General features: G+C 42.8%; 1 protein-coding gene across 2 annotated transcripts in view; it reads left to right on the top strand.

The window, feature by feature from the left end:
* xylb (xylulokinase homolog (H. influenzae)) overlaps positions 1-17,473 on the top strand; it is a 305,547-nt gene extending 288,074 nt beyond the window's left edge. For both annotated transcript variants that reach the window (XM_072576320.1, XM_072576321.1), the window contains one exon: positions 11,502-17,473. In XM_072576320.1, coding sequence (XP_072432421.1) covers positions 11,502-11,564 — 63 coding nt within the window. In that variant the 3' untranslated portion in view covers positions 11,565-17,473. The remainder of the gene's footprint in view (positions 1-11,501) is intronic.
* The last annotated feature ends 6,108 nt before the right edge of the window (positions 17,474-23,581 follow it).

The raw sequence follows: 23,581 nt of genomic DNA, 5'->3' as shown, positions 1-23,581 counted from the left end.
GAAGCAGACTAGACAATAGACAATAGACAATAGACAATAGATGCAGGAGTAGGCCATTCAGCCCTTTGAGCCTGCACCGCCATTCAATATGGTCATGGCTGATCATTCCCAATCAGTATCCTGTTCCAGCCTTATCTCCATAACCCTTGACTCCACTATCTTTAAGAGCTCTATCCAATTCTTTCTTAAATGAATCCAGAGACTGGGCCTCCACTGCCCTCTGGGGCAGAGCATTCCACACAGCCACCACTCTCTGGGTGAAGTAGTTTCTCCTCATCTCTGTCCTAAATGGTCTACCCCGTATTTTTAAGTTGTGTCCTCTGGTTCGGCACTCCCCCATCAGCGGAAATATGTTTCCTCCTGCCAGATTGTCCAATCCTTTCATAATCCTATACGTTTCAATCAGATGCCCTCTCAGTCTTCTAAACTCAAGGGTATACAAGCCCAGTCGCTTCAGTCTTTCCGTGTAAGGCAATCCTGCCATTCCAGGAATTGACCTCGTGAACCTACGCTGCACTCCCTCAATAGCCAGAATGTCTTTCCTCAAATTTGGAGACCAGAACTGTACATAGTACTCCAGGTGTGGTCTCACCAGGGCCCTGTACAGCTGCAGAAGCACCTCTTTGCTTCTATACTCAATCCCTCTTGTTATGGAGGCCAGCATGCTATTAGCCTTCTTCACGACCTGCTGTACCTGCATGCTTGCCTTCATTGACTGGTGGACAAGAACACCCAGATCTCTCTGAACAGCCCCTTTACCTAATTTGATACCATTGAGGTAGTAATCTGCCTTCCTGTTCTTGCCACCAAAGTGGATAACCATACATTCATCCACATTAAACTGCATCTGCCATGCATCTGCCCACTCACCCAACTTGTCCAGGTCACCCTGTAATCTCCTAACATCCTCATCACATTTCACCCTACCACCCAGCTTTGTATCATCAGCAAATTTGCTAATGTTATTGCTGATACCATCTTCTATATCATTTACATATATTGTAAAAAGCTGCGGTCCCAGCACGGATCCCTGCGGTACCCCACTGGTCACTGCCTGCAATTCCGAAATGGAGCCGTTAATCACTCCCCTTTGTTTCCTATTAGCCAACCAATTCTCTATCCAATCTAGTACTTTGCCCCTAATACCGTGCGCCCTAATTTTACTCACTAACCTCTTGTGTGGGACTTTATCAAAAGCTTTCTGAAAGTCCAGGTACACTACATCCACTGGATCTCCCTCGTCCATCTTCCGAGTTACATCCTCAAAAAATTCAAGAAGATTAGTCAAGCATGATTTCCCCTTCATAAATCCATGCTGACTCTGTCCTATCCTGTTACTATTATCCAGATGTGCCGTAATTTCATCCTTTATAATAGACTCCAGCATCTTTCCCACCACTGAGGTCAGACTAACTGGTCTATAATTTCCTGCTTTCTCCCGCCCACCCTTCTTAAAAAGTGGCACAACATTAGCCGCCCTCCAATCCTCAGGAACCGACCCCAATTCTATTGAACTCTGGAAAATAATCACCAGCGCATCCACGATTTCCCGAGCCACCTCCTTCAGTACCCTGGGATGCAGGCCATCAGGTCCCGGAGACTTATCAACCTTCAGACCTAACAGTCTCTCCAACACCAAATCCTGGCAAATATAAATTCCCTTAAGTTCAGGTCCTTCAGCCACTGTTACCTCAGGGAGATTGCTTATGTCTTCCCCAGTGAACACAGATCTGAAGTACCCATTTAATTCCTCTGCCATTTCTTTGTTCCCAGTAATATATTCCCCTGTTTCTGTCTTCAAGGGCCCAATTTTTGTCCTAACCATTTTTTTGCCTTGGATATACCTAAAAAAGCTTTTACTATCCTCCTTTATATTCTTGGCCAGTTTACCTTCGTACCTCATTTTTTCTCTGCGTATTTCCTTCTTACTAATCCTCTGTTGTTCTTTAAAAGCTTCCCAGTCCTCAGTTTTCCCACTTATCTTCGCTAAGTTATACTTTTTCTCTTTTAACTTTATATGTTTCTTTACTTCCCTCGTCAGCCACGGCCGCCCATGTCTCCTCCTGGGATCTTTCTTCCTTTTAGGAATGAACTGATCCTGCAACTTCTGCATTATACACAGAAATATCCGCCATTGTTCCTCCACGGTCTTCCCTGTTAAGGTATTGCACCATTGAACTTTGGCCAGTTGCTCCCTCATAGCTCCATATTTCCCTTTATTCAACTGAAATATTGTCACTTCCGATTGTACCCACTCCCTCTCAAATTGCAGATTGAAGCTTATTGTATTATGGTCACTACTTCCCAATGGCTCCTTCACTTCGAGGTCACTGACCAATTCTGGTTCGTTACACAATACCAGATCCAGAATTGCCTTCTCCCTGGTCGGCTCCAGCACCAGCTGCTCTAAAAATCCATCTCTGAGGCACTCCACAAAGTCTCTTTCTTGAGGCCCGATACCATCCTGATTCTCCCAGTCAACCTGCATGTTAAAATCCCCCGTAACAACTGTAGTAACATCTTTGCGACAAGCCAATTTCAGCTCCTGATTCAACTTACATCCGACATCCAGACTACTGTTTGGGGGCCTGTAGATGACTCCCATGAGGGTCTTTTTACCCTTAGTGTTTCGAAGCTCTATCCACACTGACTCTACATCCCCTGACTCCAGGTCCCCCCGCGCAAGGGACTGAATATCCTCCCTTACCAACAAGGCCACCCCACCCCCTCTGCCCGTCAGTCTGTCCTTACGATAGCACGTGTAGCCTTGAATATTCATTTCCCAGGCCCTGTCCCCATGAAGCCACGTCTCAGTTATCCCCACAATATCGTATCTGCCAATTTCCAAAAGAGCCTCAAGCTCATCCACCTTGTGTCTAATGCTTCGTGCATTCATATATAGAATTTTAAATTTGTTACTGCTCTCACCCATCCCCTCAACCCTTATTTCACTCAACTTTACAGCATGATGCCTTTTCCAGTTTTCTGCCTCCTTGATACAGTTGTCTTTCTTGACTTCTCTTGTTCTAACTACCCCTTCAATTTCCTTTTTAAACATCCAGCTTGTCACCTCCCTCCCGCTACTTAGTTTAAATGTAGCGGTGTTGCAGCAGAAAACCTGCCTGCCAGAATGCTGATCCCTGATCTATTAAGGTGCAAGCCGTCTCTCTTGTAGAATTTATGGTTACCATAAAATATACCCCAGTGATCCAAGAACTTGAAACCTTGCTTCCTGCACCAGTTCCCCAACCACACGTTCAAGTCCATTATCTCCCGGTTTCTGGCCACACTAGCCCGAGGAACTGGAAGCAAACTGGAGATAACCACCTTGGACGTCCTGCTTTTTAGCCTTCTTCCTAGTTCTGCGAAGTCTCGCTGTAGTATGTTCCTCCTCTTCTTCCCGACATCATTTGTGCCGACGTGTACCACCACCTCGGGCTCTTCACCCTCGTCCTTGAGGATGTCCTGCACTCTGTCCGCGATGTCTTTCACTCTAGCACCAGGAAGGCAACACACCATCCTTAAATCCCGTCTGCTGCCACAAAAACCCCGGTCAGTTCCTCTCACGATGGAGTCCCCTATTACCACGGCTCTGTGCGATGTCCGACTCTTCCGCTCTGCTTCTGCGGCAACTTTTGATTGACAAACATGGCCGCCCGAGCGTTGCTTCATCAAGTGGTTCAATGCATGGAGTGTCTGAAATAAGAATGACGAACGTAGAGCATGGATCAGTACTTGGGGCTACGATTAGATTAGATTACTTACAGTGTGGAAACAAGCCCTTTGGCCCAACAAGTCCACACTGACCCACCGAAGCGCAATCCACCCAGACCCATTCCCCTACATTTACTCCTTCACCTAACACTACGGGCAATTTAGCATGGTCAATTCACCTAACCTGCACATTTTTGGATTGTGGGAGGAAATGGAGCACCCGGAGGAAACCCACGCAGACACTGGCAGAATGTGCAAACTCCACACAGAGAGTCACCTGAGGCGGGAAATGAACCCGGGTCTCTGGCGCTGTGAGGCAGCAGTGCTAACCACTATGCCACCCACAACAATGTTGTGGTCATAACGGAGATGTGAGTTTCACAGGGGCAGAAATGGTTGCTTGATGTTCCAGGGTTTAGAATGTTTAATAAGAACAGGGAGGGTGGAAAAAGAGGAGGGGTATAGCATTGCTAATCAGAGGGTACATCACAGCTACAGAAACGAAGGGTGTTGAGGAAGGTTTGTCTACTGAGTCAGTATGGGTGGAAGTTAGGAACAGCAAGGGAACAGCCACTGCATTGGGGGTTTCCTACAGACTACTTAATAGCAGGAGAGAGAGTGAAGGCGGGCAGATTCTGGAAAAATGCACGAGTTAGCAGGGTTGTTGTTATGGGTGATTTCAACTTACCCAATATCGAGTGGAACCTCCTAAGTGCAGATGGTTTGGATGGAGCCATTTTTGTCAGGTGTGTTCAGGAGGGTTTCCTAACTTAGTATGTAGACAGACTGACGAGGGGAGGGGCCATTTTGGATTTGGTGCTCTGCAACGAGCCAGGATAGGTGTCAGATCTCGGGGTGGGAGAACACTTTGGTGAAAGTGATCACAACTGCCTCACATTTACCATAGCCTTGGAGAGTGAAAGGAGCAGTTACTGAGGGAAGATATTTAATTGGGGAAAAGGAAATTATGACGCTATCAGACAGGAGTTGGGAAGTACAGACTGGGAACACTTGTTCTACAGAAAGGGCATGTGGAGACTATTTTAGGAGCAGTTGTTGCGAGTGATGCACAAATTTGTTCCTCTGAAACCTGAGACAGGTAAGAAGGCGTAAGATTAAGGAACTTTGGATAACGAGAACAGAGGAACTTCTTGTCAAAAGGAAGAAGGCAGTTTACGTAAGGTGGAGGAAGCAAAGATCTAGCACAGCTTTACAGGATTACAGGCTTGCTGGAAAGGAGCTCAGAAATGGACTGAGGAGAGCCAGGAGGGGGCACAAAAAAGGCTTGGCAAGAAGGATTAGGGAGAACCCAAAGGCATTTTACTCATACATGAGGAATAAGAGAATGATCAGGGAGAAGGTAGGGCCGATCGGGGATAGCGGAGGGAACTTGTACGTGGAGTCTGAGCAGATCGGGGAAGCCCTAAATGAGTTTTTTGCTTCGGTTTTCACCAAGGAAAGGGAACTTGTTGTAAATGAAAACTTTGAGGAGCTGGGATACAGTCTTGACCAGATCAAGATTGATGAAGTTGATGTGCTAGAAACTTTGGAAAACATTAAGATTGATAACTCCCCATGGCCAGACCAGATTTATCCTCGGCTGCTCCGGGAAGCGAGAAAGGAGATTGCTAAGCCGCTGGCGAGGATATTTGCCTCCTCACTCTCCACAGGAGTCGTACCGGAGGATTGGAAGGAGGCAAATCCCTGGCAATTACAGGCCAGTCAGTCTTATGTCTATGGTCAGCAACGTTTTGGAAAGAATTATGAGGGATAGGATTTATAACTATTTGGCAAAGCATATTGTGATTAAAGGCAGTCAGCATGGCTTTGTGAGGGACAGGTCATGCCTCACAAATCTTATTGAGTTCTTTGAGGAGGTGACAAGTCAGGTCGACGAAGGTCGAGCAGTGGATGTGGTGTATATGGACTTCAGCAAGGCAGTTGATAAGGTTCCTCATTCATAAAGTCAGGAAATAAGGCATACAGGGAGATTTGGCTGTCTGGATTCAGAATTGGCTGGCAGAAGGCAGAGAGTGGTTTTAGATGGAATGTATTCTTCCTGGAGGTCAGTGTTGAGTGGGATCCCACAGGGCTATGTTCTTGAGCCTCTGCTCTTTGTAGTTTTTATGAATGACTTGGATGAGGAGGTTGAGGGGGTGGGTTAGTGCAGATGACCAAAAGTTTGGAGGTGTTTTCGATAGTGTAGAGGGCTACTGCAGGCTGCAGTGCGACATAGACAGGATGCAGACCCGGGCTGAGAAATGGCAGATGGAGTTCAACCTGGATAAATGCGAAGTGATGCATTTTGGAAGGTTGAACTCGAATGCTGAATATAGGATTAAAGACAGGATTTTTGGCAATGTGGAGGAACAGAGGGAACTGGGTGTGCAAGTACATATATCCCTCAAAGTTGCCACCCAAGTGGATAGGGTTGTTAAGAAAGCATGTGGTGTTTTGGCTTTCATTAACAGGAAGATCAAGTTTAAGAGCCACAAGGTTTTGCTGCAGCTCTACAAGTCCCTGGTGAGACCACACCTGGAATATTGTGTCCAGTTCTGGTCGCCCTACTATAGGAAAGATAGAGGCTTTGGAGAGGGTGCAAAGAAGGTTTACCAGGATGTTGCCTGGACTGGAGGGCTTGCGTTATGAAGAAAGTTTGAATAAGCTCAGACTTTTCTCTCTGGAGAGAAGGAGGATGCGAGGAGACCTGATCGAAGTGAACAAAATAATGAGTGGAATAGATAGAGTCAATAGCCAGAGACTTTTCCCCAGGGCAGGATTGACTGGTACGAGGAGTCATAGTTTGAAAATATTAGGAGGAAGGTATAAAGGAGACGTTAGAGGTAGCTTCTTTATGCAGAGAGTTGTGAATGCATGGAATGCGTTGCCAACTGTGGTGGTCAAAGCAGAATCATTGGGGACATTTAAGCGACTGCTGGACATTCACATGGAGAGCAGTGAGTTAAGGGGTGCGTAGGTTAAGTTACTCTATTTTACATTAGGATTAAACCTCGGCACAACATCGTGGGCCAAAGGGCCAGTTCTGTGCTGTACTTTTCTATGTTCCATGTTCTATACTAATCACTTCTACCCCAGAAGAGATTTCAATGATCCAACAATGGGAATCCTTCTCCCCTGCACCAGCTCCTCAGCCATGTATTAATCTCCTCTATCCTCCTATTCCTACCCTCACTAGCTTGTAGCACCAGGAGTAATCCAGATATTACTACCCTCAAGGATCTCCTTTTTAGATTCCTGCCTAACTTTCTATATTCTCCCTTCAGAATCTCATCCTTTTCCCTTCCTATGTCATTAGTTTCACTGTGTACAATGGCCTCCTGCTGAGTCCACTCGACTTTGAGGATATTCTGCACTCTGTCCGAGATATCCTTGATCCTGGCACCAGGGAAGCAACACACCATTCTGATGTCTCGCTGTTGGCTGCAGAAATGTCAGTCTGTGCCTCTGACTCGAAAGTCCCCTAACACAGTCAATTGCTTGGATCCTGATGGACCGTTTGTTACATTAGAGCCAGTTTTGGTACCAGAAACTTGGCTGTTTGTGCTGCATTCCCCTGAGAGTCCATCACCCCCTACCTTTGCCAAAACAGCATACTTGTTTGAGATGGGGATAGCACAGGAGACTCCTGCACTACTTGCCTCTCTCTCCTACCTTTTCTGGTGATATCTGTGTTTTTTCTCCCTTCCTATAACTGCCATCCATCACAACCCCTAGCTCCTGTAAATGTACTGTATGAAATTATAATTTTTTTGTGAAAGGAGATTTGACTGGAATAATCCCAGGGGCAATAAATGGATTTGAATCCTCTATTTGCTCTGATTTTTTTTAAGCAAATATCTTTTACACCCTCTGTACCTGACAATAAACTGCTGTTGAGAAAAAAAACTATTTTAATATCAAAATTTCTTTCACTGAAAAATCCAGAAAAGATGCATAACTGTAAGTCAGAATGCACGTTTTCACACTTATGTTAGTCAGAATCTGAAATTCTTCTTTCTAGAAGGCTGTAAATTCTGGATCAATTGAAAGTATCAGGAATAAGGCTGAATTTTTTGTGTTTAAAGTTATTAAAGAGTATGGAGCAAATATAGCTAAGTGTTCAGCTCAGCCAGGATCAATTTAAATGATGGAACAAGCTTGAGGTGCTGAACAGTCTCCTCCTTTTTCCAATGAATGGGAAAATCACATTCAGTGACTTAGTACCTTTGATTAACATGGGTTAGAGGACAGTATCTCTCAAGTTAAGAAAACTGCTTTATATTGCCTTTAATCCCATGCAAATGCTAGATTCTATGTCTGTCCTATGCAAAGTGGTCCCACTGCTGCTAGCAACAAAAAAATAAAGATCCACAGGTTTGGTGTAACACTGCATGAAAGCAATAGGAAAGCAATGTAGCTCTGTCACATAATTCTAGATATAATTGTCAACAGCAAAAAGCTATTGTCACACCTTTTCTTAAATGAACTTATTAGTATATTTTAATCACTGTGAATTCAGTCACTGAATCAAAATCCAGCTGGTAGCAGCTTTTAATTGACTTCCCTTGCTAAAGCTGTAGCTTATACTTCTACCTGCACATGTGACAATTTACATAATAAACTGTTCGTGGATTTCAAGTGTGAGTTGGCAGTGATGATGCATAGTCCTCCAGGGAATTTATTGAGGCGGTTCTGCCATTGTTATTCCATAATCAAAATAAAGTTCACACCCATAGAACATGCTCACCAAAGCAGGCACCTTCTGTGATCCTCATGCACAATTACTCAAAAACATCCGTACATAGATGAAATTATGCTAACTGTCTATAAACCATAAATCATATGAGGGGTAGTTGAGGACTCTGGGTCCGTACTCTGTGGAAGGCACCGCCTCAGAGTGAAGGGATGATTCTTTAGAACTGAGATGAGGAGGAATTTCTTCAGCCAGAGGACGTTGACTCTGTGGAACTCATTGCCGCAGAGAGCTGTGGAGGCCAAATCATTAAGCGTTACTTAAGACAGAGATAGAGTTATATAGTCATAGAGATGTACAGCATGGAAACAGATAGAACATAAAACATTACAGTGCAGTACAGGCCCTTCGGCCCTCAATGTTGCACGGGCCTGTGGAATTAACTTGAAGTGTATCTATCCTACACAATTCCATTTTCATCCAATGACCATTTAAATGCCTTAAAGTTGGCGAGTCTGCTACTGTTGCAGGTAGGGCTTTCCACACTCCTACTACTCTGTGATTAAAGAAACCACCTCTGACATCTGTCCTATATCTGACACCCCTCAATTTAAAGCTATGTCACCTTGAATTATGGTCACTATTACCAAAGTGCTCACCTACCTCCAACTCTAACACCTGGCCAGGTTCATTACCAAATCCAATATGGCTTTGCCTGTTGTTGGCCTATCAACATACTGTGTCAGGAACCCTCCTGCACACATTGGACAAACACAAGATGCTTCACTTCAACCTGTCCATACCGACCAGATATCCTAAAATAATATAGTACCATTTGCCAGTACTTGGCCCATATCCCTCTAAATCCTTTTTATTCATGTGCCCATCCAGATGCCTTTTAATTGTTGTAAATGTACCGACCTCCACCACTTCCTCTGGCAGCTCATCCATACACACACCACACTCTACATGAAAAAGTTGCCCCACCCATGCTTTCTTAATTTTTCCCCTCTCACCCTAAACCTATGCCCTCTAATTCTGGTCTTCCCCACTCCAGGGAAAAGATCTTGTCCATTTACCCTATCCATGGCCCTCATGATATTGTAAATTTCTGTAAGGTCACCCCTTAGCCTGCGACACTCCAGGGAAAACAGCTCCAGCTTAGACATAAACATAAACATAAAACAGTATGGCACAGTGCAGGCCCTTCGGCCCACAATGTTGTGCCAAGCATTTATCTTAATCTAAGATCTACACATCCTGTTCCTCTGCCTGACCTGCTGTGCTTTTCCTGCACTACACCCTCGACTCTGAACTCCAGCATATGCAGTCCTCACTTTCTCCTAACCTACTGCCGTCCATGTGTTTGTCAAGTCGTTTAAATGTCCGTAGTTTCTCTGCCTCTAGTACCACCACTGGCACTGCATTCCACGCACACACCACTCTCTGCATAACAAACCTACCTCTGACATCTCCCCAATACCTCCCTCCAATCATCTTAAAATTCTGACCCCTCATAACAGCCATTTCTGCCCTGGGGAAAAGTCTTTGGCTAACTACTCTATCTATGCCTCTCATTACCTTGCACACCTCAATCTTTCCTAGCTACCCCCCTGTAATCCTCTAAAGCTGTGCCAGACCTTTGCTTCCTCAACCTTAAGTAAGCTTCCTACTTCCTTTTGACAAGAACCTCCTCTGCTCTTTTCATCCAAGGCTCCTTCACCTTACCATTCCTTGCCTGTCTCAGAGACACAAAGTTATCTGCACTGAGGAGGTTCCAGTCAATACTGGGGAAGTTGAAGTCACCCATACCAACAACTCTGTTACATCTGCACCTTTCCAAGATCTGCTGTCCAATTCGTTCTTCCATCTCTCTGCTGCTATTGGGGGGATCTATAGAAAACACCCAATAAAGTGACTACTCCTTTCCCGTTACTGATTTCCACTGTACTGATTCAGTAGACAACCCCTTGTCAACAACCCCCTTTTCTGCAGCTGTGATGCACTCTGTAATTAACAATGCTACTCCCCCTCCTCTTTTACCCCCCTCCCTGTTCATTTTACAAGATCTAACCCCTGGAACATCCAGCAACCATTCCTGCCCCTGCAAAAGCCTTGTCTCTGTTATGGCCACAGCATCGTAGTTCCAGGTACTGATCCATGCTCACTTGTATTCCTGACACTCCTTGCGTTGAAACAGACACACCTTAAGCCATACCTTTGCCCTATCCACTGTGTATCCTTCCTGACCGACTCTCTGTATTCTATATCTGCCCCTTCAACAACTATCCTCTCCTCTGATCTGTAGTTCTGGTTCCCATCCCTTGCTAAACGAGTTGAAACCCTCCTGAAGTGCTTTAGTAAATCTCCCGCCCAGGACATTGGGGTACCTTCTGGGGAAGGTGGAACCTGTACATGAAGGGGCACCAATGACCTACGTATCTGAAGCCCTCCCTCTTGCACCAACCCTGTAGTCACGGGTTTAGCTTCACTCGCTCAGTGTTCCTCACCTCACTAGCACATGGCACGGTGAGATTGAGACAGTGGGCGAGATTGAGACTCCAATATAAAGCTTAAATATACTGGAATGTCCCCAAACAATGTATTCCTATTTTGTAATAGTCTGTAGATTGCTTTGATATCAGCAGTAAAACCATCATAGTCTCAGAGAACCATGGCACTGGCTCCATCAGAGAGAGATGAGTTTAACCTGAGAGTCACCATGCCTCAGGTGAGGGACCTTCATGGTGACCTCAGCTGGTCGTCACTCTGCATCCCAAACTCTGCGTATTCCAACTTCGGCTTCATTGTGTGAAGCTTTTGATATCTGGTACCAAACAAATAGTGCCATTAAACTAAAGTCAAAATTCTGCATATGCTGGAAGATTTCAAAAAAGAATCATACTGGACTTCAAACATGAACTTTGCTTCCCTCCTCACAGATATGGCCAGACCTGCTGAGTTTCCCCAGTTTTTATTTCAAATAATGCTGCTCTCGTTTTTTTGTTACAGGGAAAGCAATGTGAAACATGTACAGCTTCACGCATACAGAGTTTTTTTTTCCTTTTAATGTCTTTGGTTGTTTTTCTTCTAGGTATATGGACCAATGCTAGCGCGATATTTGGAACTGGAAAAGTTGGTGCGGAATGACTGCTGATCAATGGAAAACATTGAAAATCCTAGAATTTTGTGCCATCGATGGAGGCTATTCAGCCTGTGATACCTGTGCTGGGTCTTTGAAATAGCTGTTTAATTTAGGACCATAGCACAGCCTGATCGTGAAATTATTCTTTGTCAAAATCCATTTGCCTTTTAAAGGTTGCAATGACATTTGATTCACCACCTTTTAGGTATTGTGTTCTCGATCTTAATAGTCTTCTGTGAGAAAATATGTCTCCTAGTTTCTCCCTTCAATGTATTTACCTTCATTCCAGGACCTTCAGTTGCTGCTTTAATTGTTGGAGTTTACAGATTCCATATTTCTTTCTCTATCAAAATTCCTGCATTCTGATTTTAACAATTAAATCTCCCTTAATATTTTCTGCTCAAAGGGGAATTATAGTAGTTTGTCCAGTCTCTCGATAGAACCCTCACTCCTGCCTGGTATCCTCCTGCTAAACATTCTCATCTACAGGGCTTATAAGTCCTACCTCAATTGTGGTGGGCAGAATTGTACACGATTCTCCAACTGAAGCCTGAGACAGAAATTGGAATGACTCACTTACTTTTATATTCAGAGCTCCTTTTGACAAAGTCTAGAATCCCAGACACTTTTTAACCACAGGTATCAACACCTTTAGATCTGATTATGCATCCCTAGATTCCTCCATTTCCACACCATCCTCAAAATAGTACCATTAAGATTATACATAATTTCCTGTTTCTTATGCAGTGCTTGGCACTTAAGAATTAACCCCCACAGGCATGCAACTGTCTATTTCAACAGTTAGTCTACCCCCTCCTGAAATCTGTTGCTACATTGCACACTATGTACCATATTGTCAAGTTTTGTATCATCTGCAAACTTTGAAATCAGGTTTCTTATACACAGATTTAGATCGTTTTGCTACAACAAATTGATTCATAGAACTCTTTAATCATTCATAAAGAATCCAACTCAAATATTTTCAGACCATAAAGTCAATTTCTGCAAATGGTATATTTTTCCCTGTATTGCCTCGTGTTTTGTCATATTTTCATGGTCTGCTCAACTTGGGGTTCAGGAAGTAGCAGGGACCCGCTCACCTCTTCCTCTACTCTTGAAGTGGTTAGTTTGTGACAGAGGACTTTTCAGATGGTTCCACTACACGTTGGACCAGAGTGCAGGTAATTTCCGTCTAAACTGGGGTGACTCCAGAGGCACAGCAATAGCAAGCCAGAATTGCTGCCCCGTGCGTAGGATGGTTCAATATTAACATCAACCTCAAATTTCCAAGTCTCCAATACCGTGTTGCCTGAACATTCAGGGGAGCCTGCCCACCCTGAGGGATTGGTTGCTCAAATTTTCCCTGTTCCTGGCCCCTTAGAAATTAAGAGCAATCAGAAACACTTTTTAAATATACAGGTCGTTCTCCTACAACGCACATTTTGTGAATGCGATTTGGCTGTAATGCAATTTTTAAAATACTGTTTTGTACTCGATTCCATCGCCTTTTTACCAGCCAACTGTGACTTATTCTGCTGGCGCACCTGTTGCAACAGGCGCATCTGTGCGTGTATTTATTTTTGCTTCTATCTGCAACTAAGGTAGGAGAAGCGAACATTGGAATATTTTGCTTGAGCACTTACTGGGATCATGCATGGAGTTAGGAAGGGGGTAGGGGCTGAGGAGATGGAAGGGAGAGAGAGAGAGAGAGAGAGATAGGGAGCAAGTGAAGGTGCAAATGCAGCAATGTCCACTGGTGTTGGAGAGTAAGCAGGGCCTTTTGTTAAGCAGAGGCTCAGTTGCTGGATATCTGAAGCTTCAAGACACAGTGACTTTACAAGAGAAGGCATATGTGTGCGGAAGGGGGAAGGTGTGAAACTAAAGGTGGACCACTGGCGACCTTCATCTCGCCCCACCCCACCAAAGTCACCCAAGTCTTGCCTGATTCAAGTTTACCCAGTCTCCGTTTGAAAGGGAGGTTGGGGGTGGGGGAGGGAACTGAAGTCTCAGCCCCTCATTCTCTCTGAAACCTGAGACCCATCAGAACCTCCAGCTGTTCAGAGTACCCCAGCCCTTTAGCCCTCAAAACAAAAAGGAGATTTTACTTGTGCCACAAAAAGCCTTCCAGAAGTTTCACAAAGTTTCACCTGGCAGAGCGTCAGGTTGTGGATAAACTTCATTCCACTAGGAGCTGGGAATACAACAATACATTGGGAAAGTTTGCTTGTAAAAACTTGGCATTTCTGTAACTGACCAGAAATGGGTAGGTTTGCTAAACTGGAGTCTCTGACCCTGTTTTTCCCACAGGCCCCATTCTATAATGGGAACACAACTATCGCGTTATAGGAGAACTACCTGTAATCTGTTTCTGGAGGTTCAGGGAAAGTCCCTGGTACAGACCCCTTGATGGGGTTGTCGGCCACAAAACAGAAAGAAACGCACAGGTTTCCAAATGAACTAGGCTGACAAGGAATCCAGATATGAGGTATCACCAAGTCTGGCTTCAGACACTTCCCAACCAACCCCTCATCCCTGCAAAAGGTGGTAGTTGTGTTAGCAGGGGCAGACGTGAGTCAAATGGCAGAATATTAAAATCCTGAAAAGGAGAAACCAGCCACGTGCCTGTCAATACGAGTTGGATCAATGGGTCTGTTTCCGTGCTGTGCATTTCTATGACTCTAATATAAGAACAGGATTGGGAATGGGCCATGTAGGATTGTTTGAAAAAGATCAGGATTCCAGTCTTGAGATCCTATGAAAGACTTTGATGTGAATTGATGACACTAATTAGCACAATGATGATGCAAAAAGGAGGAAGAGGAATGTCAAAAATAGCAAGTGAGAGAATGAATGCTCAATGTGCAAAGGAGTCAGTTATCAGAAGACAGGCTCTAACTTCTGTCTTGGGGAAGCTTGTCATCTGGTAAATGTTCCCTTCAGGAAATTGAGAGATGTTTAGAGAATCTTGTTAAACTTGGGAGGAATATTCCGGTGGAAGTAGGTTTTATAGAAAAATTGAAGAGTTATTAAGAGGGATATTATTTGGTACAGAAGCGGAATAGGCTTTTTTAAATAAAAGAGACAAATGATCAGATCATACAGGTAATAGATTTACTTTTGCCACAATATAGCCAGATATAAATGGAAAAAAGTTGCTATTTGTGATTTATGTGTCACATTTTAAAAACTATGCCAGTAATTTATAATCCATACATTTAAAAAATATCAGATATAAAAATTCACATTTAATTCCAAAATCTGTTGATTTGATAGCAGGAAGCAGAAGGCCAATTTGGATAGCTGCTGAATTGCGATGTAGAATTAACCTGTACCCATTGATAGAAATGCAGGCAACATGCCAACTTGGTTCTGTCTTGTTCATTATAATGATTTCAGGGAGCAGAGAATACCAACTGTTCATTGTCCATGTACATCGACAGGAAGCTTGCATATGAGCTGGAGCCAATGCTGGAACTCATGCAGGAAGTGAATCTGACTTAGGAAACAGGAAGTTTTGAGATGCTCCCCTGGAGGTCTTAGTGGAAGAAATGGAGACATGTCCTGCATCCATTGAGGGGAAGCAGATTGTCCCGATACATATTGATTTGGAACGTACACTTGTGATTGGATTTATTTTTGCATTGTGCTTGAAAGGAAGTTTGATGGTCAATAGCTGGGGGAGGCTTAGAGTCATAGAGCCATAGAGATATACAGCACAGAAACAGACCCTTCAGACCAATTTGTCCATGCCAACCAGATACTCTAATCGAATCTTGTCCCAGTTGCCAGCACTTGGGACAAGTGCTTTTAAACCCTCCCCATTTATATACCCATCCAGATGCCTTTTAAATGCTGTAATTGGACACTTTCCATCACTTCCTCTGGCAGTTCATCCCATACACCACCACGCTTTGTGTGAAAACATTCCTCCTTAGGTCCCTTTTAAATCTTGACCCTCTCACCCTAAACCTATGCAGTCTAGTTTTGGACTCCCCTACCCTGGGGAAAATACCTTGTCTGATTACTGTAGCCATGCCTCTCATGATTTTATAAACCTCTACAATGTCACCCTTCTGCCTCCAATGCTTCAGTTGAGAGACTGCTGGTAAATGAAGAAGGTAGTTTGCTATTATTGCTATCACATTCAAATTAGAAATCTTCAGGGACTGACTGGGTAAAAGTGAGCTGGCTATCTTTCAATTCCTCCTCTCCACCTCTTTGATTTCTTTCCCTTCTCCCTCCTTCCTCTCCCTAACAACATTCCTTATGCTGTGTGATCCCTGTTCATTCTTCTTGTCACAGTAAGGGGAATGCCTATTGGTGGAGCCATACCTAGGAGCAAGTGGTTTGTGCAGAATCCATAAATTCAGCACAATGCCCTACATCACCAGCCAGTGCGTCTCTGTAGACATTTACGTGTTGAAAGAAGTAAAGAATGCACAAAATACTTGCAAAATTATTGTATTGGCCAAGAGAGGGTCAAGCCATTATCGACCTGTAAGTAGTTATGATCCCCTTGTGTACTGGTTGTTGGGGAATCCTTACTAATCCATCATGCATATTTAACAATAGGAGTTTAAGAGTGCGTATTGGCTGGCATGTTGAAATCCAAGATGAATTAGTGTTGCAAGCTGTTATGACCTCAGTAGAAGGAAGTGTGTTAGCTTAGTTGGCTGGATGGTTGGTTTGTGATGCCAATAGCTTGGAATCCTGTTCCAGCTGAGGTTACTATAAAAGTTTTACTTTCTCGACCTGATGCATGCTGACCTCAGGTTAAACTCACCACCAATAGTCTCTATCTAATCAGAGAGCAGCCCTGTGGTCCTCTGGGACATTGGTGACTACTGATCTCAGTGAATACAAGTACAGATTTTAGAACTAATCTTTTAGTATTTCTACTGAAGCCAAAAGTCAGGTATCTACTAAAAGAATGAAGCCACAAAGCTTAAATAAAGGCACTAAAATACAATGAGTACAATTACAAATGTCCTAATTTCACTCTTCTTCTACTCCTATTAGATTTACACCCTAACATCCTCAGATTAAATACTTACCTCAGAAAGATTAATCACTCCCACAGTTTGGGGACTGCGTCAATGATTCACTTACAGACTGAGATGTTTTGGGTCTTTCATCATTCTCTTCAATCTCCTCTACCGTCTTCAGATTGCAAACTCCCCAGGTCTCTGGCGTTTCAAGCAAGTGTAGCCACTTTAAATCAGAAGTCTCCTGATTCTAATCTTTTTGACATGGTATTTTGTATCTAAATCTCTCTGTATTTCCTCAACTTGGCCATACCAACTTAACTTAGTAGAGTCTTCCGTTATGAAGAGTTTTTTTTAGCCAACACCCAGGATTTCAAATGAATTCTGATGCATGCCAGATTATTCCAAACTGTCAAACTAAACTCTTTGACCACTAGGAATCTGCTAATCCCTACTATTAAAGTGTTGTGCCTTTTCACTAGTTCATCTACCATGCAATCTGATCACATCCTAATTTGCTGCATCCCAGTTTTTTTAAATGGAAAATGCTAGACACTTATTCTTAAAGGGACCACTACCCCACATAAAGTATAATCTTTATCCCCCCAAAACACATGGGAAATCACAACAGTGATTGTCCTCACAAGCAAACTGCCCTGTTCATCTCCAGGGTATGTCATTCAGTGAGATATGTAACAGAAACCTCTGCACAGCATTGGATGTAATTTTGGTCTTTGACATTTACAGCAATCAAATAACAGGCACTGTTAAGCTCAATTTGGCATCCACTGTCTTCACAAAGAAAGTGATTTAGATGATATATTTTGCAGGTTGTGGAAATAACTGTAATAATTCATCACCGGAATATGAAACATTATAGCACATGAACAAAATAATTTCTTAATCTGTTATGCATTACACAATAATTATTCTGTTTTCCACTAATTTAACAATAAAGTGAATTCTAACTGTAAATATGAATCTGATTATTCCATGTTTTATTTAGGAAAAAAGAGACTGAAGTCTGAAATTAGAAGGCAGAGTCTCTGCTTTGATCACAGTCTGAGTGCTTTACATTTTAAGAAGAAGTTTATGATAAGATTAATACACACAATCGTAAACCTGGACATTTTATTCTTGTGTGGATGAAGAATGGAGCTAGAAAAGGCACAACAGGTCAAACAGCATCAGAGGAGAAGGGGAGTCAACGTTTCAGGTCAGAATCTTATACCAGGACTGGTCCAAATTGAGACAGTCTAAATGTTGTCTGGAGTCCATGGGGATAAGTGGGGTGCGTCGGTAGGTCCTTGAAAAGAAACATGGCTGTAGTAGTGGGATCATTTCAGGATGTGGTCAAAGAGCTTCAGGACAGAGGAGATGACCAGGAGGTTGCAGTGAGAGAAAGACCCACTAACATCTTCACAGAGGGAGGAGGAAAACTTCTTCAAGTTTGGTATTCTTGAGATTATCTAAATGTTGTCTGGAGTCCACTCGGACTCTCCAGCATCTGCAGTCCTCACTATCTCCATTTTATTCTTGTGGAAATGCACCGAACAATACAGCATTGCTCTTTTATTTTCAAAAACTGTGGATGCTGGAGAAGTGAAATAAAACAAAAAAAAAAATTGGAAACACTCAGCGGGTCTGATAGCATCTAAGGTGAGACGGGGTAATGTTTCATATCAATGACTTCCACTTAGAATACATTATATGATCAAGCAGAGTCAGTGTGTCTTCAGGAAGGGGAAATCATGCCTGACAAAATATTACAGCTCTTTGAGGAGCTAACAAGGAGGATCAATAAAGGGGACTGTAACATATTTGGGTTTTCAAAATAAGTACCACACACTACGCTACTTAATGAGAATCCATGGTGCTGAAGAGAGTATATTAGAATGAATAGAGGATTAGCTAGCTGATAAAAGTCAAGAGTGTTAGGATAAGAGAGGTATTTTTAGGATGGCGAACTGGAACAAGTAATCCAAGGCTTGGTACTGGGACCACAATTATTTACAAAATATATTACTGACTTGGATGAGAAAAGTGAGTGCACAACTAACAATTTGCAGTTAGGTGGGAGGGCAAGTGGTGAGAATGACGTAAAATGTTTGCAGTGGGATACAGTCAGATTACATGAGTGGGCAAAATAAAAACTTGACAAATGGAATATAAAGTGGGAAAATGTGAGGTTACACACTTTGGCAGAAAAAAATAGAGGAGCAGAATATTATTTAAATGGAGAAAGACTTCAGAAAGCCAAAGGATTTGAAAATCCTTGTCTGTGAATCACAAAGAGCTAGCATCTAAGTTCAGCAGGTAGTAGGGAAGGCAAATGGAATATTGGCCTTCATTTCAAAGATAATAGAGCATAAAAGTAAGGAGTGTTTTGCTAAAGATATACTGGGCACTTGTCAGACCATAGCTAGAATATTGTGAACAGTTCTGGCACCTTATCTAAAGAAAGATAGACTGGTATTGGAGAAAGTTCACTAGGCTGACAGTATTCCTGATTTGTGCCTTGTTGATGTGGAGAGGCTTTAGGGAGTCAGGAGGTGAACTGCTTGCTTCAGAACTCCCAGCCTCATCGCCACAGGAGGTACTGCATATTTATATTAATTTAAAAATAATGAGGCTACATTTCTCCTTAAAGCTTAGGATATTTGTCAAAATAACTTAAAGCTACTGTAGCTCTTGAATGACTTTATCCTTTCAAAGACTTGTGCAGCACATCACACTGACCTATAAATGTATGTGACCTTTCAGCTTATCTACAGTCATGGGCAGGGTGGACTTACCCTTAAACTTTACAATGATGCTCATTTTGATTAATACTTATCTACAGTGGAGCTTGCTATAAATTCCAGCTTCCTATTGTCAGTCATAAATATCCATTTCAGGTTGGGCAAAATATGATTATTGTACAGTCTCCAGCAAGAGGCTATGTAGGGATCACTAAAGCAAATTGACAAATGTTAACACAGAAACTGCAGCGGCTCAGAATAAGATCTGACGGAATCAATATACTTCAACCTTTGGTATATTCCATGAGTTTCCACTTCCAAACGTAACATCCAACTCCAAAATGTAGGACTGAATTTGTTCTCGTTGTGGTAGATCTCCAGGGAATAGGGATAGATCCCACTGAGGTGACCACCAGATAATATCAGAGGCTAAATAATACGGTAAATGTTCACCCCTACCCCATCACTGTGGATAATATAAAAGGTCAAGCACTTTTACAGCTTAGTGAGCTGTACTAGTCAAGTATTTTTGAAAAGCTGAAATCACTCATGTAAGACAATGGCTTATTTTGAGGTGCATGTATCATCTTTCAAGAAGGATGGGCCCAACATATTATTAACTCTCTATTATTCAGATAACAATCAGGTATAGGAGAACTGGAAATCTCCTTTAGTCTTCCACACAAAATCGTGATTCCAGTCACTATGTTTGTGAATGCTTAAGATATACAAATAGAGATCAAATGGCCCGTTTGATGGTAGAATTTACAGCAATAAGAAAGGACCATCAGTGCAATTGGCTCAAACCACTTTCCAAGCCATGTCCCATCCCTTTTTGTCTAACTTTATCAGCGCATCAAGTGTTCCTTTCACCATCATGCTTCCCCTTGAATGCATTCATGTCACACACCTCAACTACCCCTTATGATGGTGAAGCTCACATTCTGTTACTCTAGGGAAAGCTGTTTATTAGAGAGCAAAGAACAGGACTACACAGGAACAGGCCCTCTCGCCTACCAACACTGCACCAAATAGGACATATTTATAAACTAAAACCCTTTTGCCTCTATGCATTCCGTATCCCTGAATTCCCTGCTTACTCAAGCATCTGTCAAGATACCACTTAAATGTTGCTTTTGTATCTGCTTTTATCATCTCCTCTGGCATTGCATTCCAGGCATTCCAGAGATGAGTGTAAAGACACTCACCTCTCACATCTCCTTGAAATATTCCCCCTTTTACTTTAACCCCAGTAATTGTCATTTACTGGGAAAAAGACTCAGACTATCCGTGTCTCTCATAACTTTGCAAACTTCTACCAGGTCACCCCTCAGTCTCTGTTGTTCAAATGAAAACAAACCACATTTAGAGTCATACAGCATGGAAACAGATCCTTTGGTCCAGTTGTCTGTGCCGATCAGAAATCCAAACCTGATCTAGTCCCATTTGCCAGCATTTGGCCCACATCCCTCGAAACCTTTCCTATTCATGTAACCATCGAGATGCTTTTAAATTTTGTAATTGTACCCACCTTCACCACTTCCTCTGGCAGCTATTTCATACACACACCAACCTTTACATGATAAAGTTACCCCTTAGGTCCCTTTTAAGTCTTTACCCTCTCACTTTAAACCTATGCCCTCTAGTTTTGGACTCCCCGACCCTCGGAAAAAGACCTTGGCTATTCACCTTCTCCATGCCCCTCATGATTTTATAAACCTCTACAAGATCACTCCTCAGCCTCCGATGCTCCAGGGAAAACAGCTCTGGCTTATTCAGCCTCTCCCTATTGTTCAAACCCTCCAGTCCTGGTAACATCTATTCTGCACCCTCTCAAATTTAACAACATCCTACATATAGAGGGGTGACCAGACTTATATGCAGTATTCAAAAAATGGCTTCACCAATGTCCTGTACAGCTGCAACATGACATCCCAACTCCTATACTCAGTGTGTTGATCAATGAAGGTAAGCATACCAAATGCTTTCTTCACTACCCTGTCTGCCTGCACTCTACTTTCAAGGAACCAAGAATCTGCACCCCAAGGTCTCTTTGGCAACATCTACCAGGGCCTACCATTTGTTGTTTAAGTCCTGCCCTCATTTACCTTACCAAAATGCAACACCTCACACTAAACTAAATTAAACTTCATCTGCTACTCCTCAGCCCACCGGCCCATATGATCAAGATCCCATTTTCATCTGAGATAATCTTCTTCACTGTCTACTACACCACTAATTTGATGTCATCTGCAAAATTAATAACCATACCTCCTATATTCACATCCATTTCATTTGTATAATTGATGAAGAGCAGTGGAACCAGCCCCAGTCCTTCTGGCACACCACTGGTCAAAGGCCTCCAGTCCGAACAACAACCATTGACAACCACCCTCTCCCTCCTAACTTCAGACCAATTTTGTATCCAATTCGCTAACTCCCCCAGATCCCATGTGATCTTATTAATCAGTCTACCATGCAGAACCTTGTCAAAGGCCTTGCTGAAGTCCATATTGACAACGTCAACTGCTCTGCCTTCATCAATCTTCTTTGTCACCGCTTCAAAAATCTCAATCAAGTTAATGAGACTTGATTTCCCAGACACAAAGCCATGTTGACTATCTTCAATCAGTCCTTTCCATTCCAAATGTATGTAAATTCTGTCCCTCAGAATCCCCTACAATACCATACCCACCATTGAAGTCAGGTTCCTTGGTCTATAGTTCCCTGACTTTTCCTTACAGCCTTTCTTAAATAATGGCCCCACATTAGCCATCCTCCAGTCTTTCAGCACCTCACTCGTGGCTGTCAATGATACAAATATTTCAGCAAGGGGTCCAGCAATCTCTTCCCTAGCTTCCCACAGAGTTCAGTCCAAAGATTTGCTCAATCTTTCTTCATAGCTAACACGATCCAGACCAGGCAGCATCCTGGTAAACCTTTTCTGTACCCTCTCCAAAACTTCCACATCCTTCTGGTAATGTGGTGACCAGAACTGGATGCAATATTCCAAATATGCCCATTAAAAAAAGGTCTAAAAAGCTGAAACATTACTTTTTAAATACTTTTTTTCATAAAATTATTTTTTTAAATGATAATTTTTATACTCCATACCCCAACTGATGAAGTCGAGCATGCCATATGCCTTCTCGATTACCTTTTCCATTTGTGTTGCCACTTTCCGGGATCTGTGGACCTGTATACTTAGATCCCTCTGTATGTTGATGCTTGGGTTCTGCCATTTACTGTATACTTCTCTCCTGCATTAGACTTTCCAAAATGCATCACCTTGTATTTGTCTGGATTAAATTATATCTACCATTTTTCTACCTGAGCCTCTATGCTATCTATCTATATCCTGCCGGATCCTCTGGTAATTGTAATTGTCCCCACTATCTGAGCTCCTCCAACCTTTGTGATGTTCACAAACTTACGAAGCAGGCCACTTACCTTCTCTTCAAAATAACTTTTATATATTACAAACAACAGGAGTGCCAGAACTGATCACTGCGGAACACCACTGATTATAGATCTCCAGCCAGAATGCCACCCTTCTACTGCTACTCTGTCTTCTTTGACCAAGCCAATTCCATATCCTTCTTCCTAACTCATTGCAGATCCTATGTTTCTGCACCTTTTGTATTAGCCTTGCCAAAGTCCATAATCAACAACATTTACTGCTCCCTCATCAATTATAGTTCCATAGAATCCTTACAGTGTGGAAACAGGCCATGCAACCCAATGAGTCTACACCGACCCTCCAAAGAGCATCCCACCCAGATCTATTCCTGCATTTCCCATACTTACACATATAACCTACATATCCCTGGACACTATTGGGCAATTTAGCATGGCCAATCCACCTAATTTGCACATTTTTGACTGTGGGAGGAAACCAGAGCACCTGTCAGAAATGGGGAGAATGTGTAAACTCCACACAGTCATCCGAGAGTGGAATCAGACCCAGGTCCCTGGCTCTGTGAAGCGGAGTGACAACTTTGTCACTTCCTAAAAAAAACCTCAAATTAAGTTTGGGAGACACGACCTTCCCCACACAAAGCCATGTTATCTATTGCTAATTCATCCATATTTTTCCAAATGTGATTAAATCCTCTCCCTGTCCTACCAAATTCCCTACTGAACTTTTGGATAACTATCTTTCATTTGTGTTTCTCGGTTTTACTTCTGGTGCAAATGAAAACAACTTGTTCACATTCATCTATCAAGGGCCCTCAAACTTTTCAAAGCTTTTATTAGCTCAGCCCAGGTTATTAGAATTGAGTGGATACTGCCAGATGGATTA

The sequence above is a fragment of the Chiloscyllium punctatum genome, chromosome 8 (genome assembly GCF_047496795.1).
Source record: "Chiloscyllium punctatum isolate Juve2018m chromosome 8, sChiPun1.3, whole genome shotgun sequence".
NCBI classification, from domain to species: Eukaryota; Metazoa; Chordata; class Chondrichthyes; order Orectolobiformes; family Hemiscylliidae; genus Chiloscyllium; species Chiloscyllium punctatum.
Note: the sequence above shows the minus strand (reverse complement) of the source record. Positions and strands in the feature narration are given on the sequence as shown.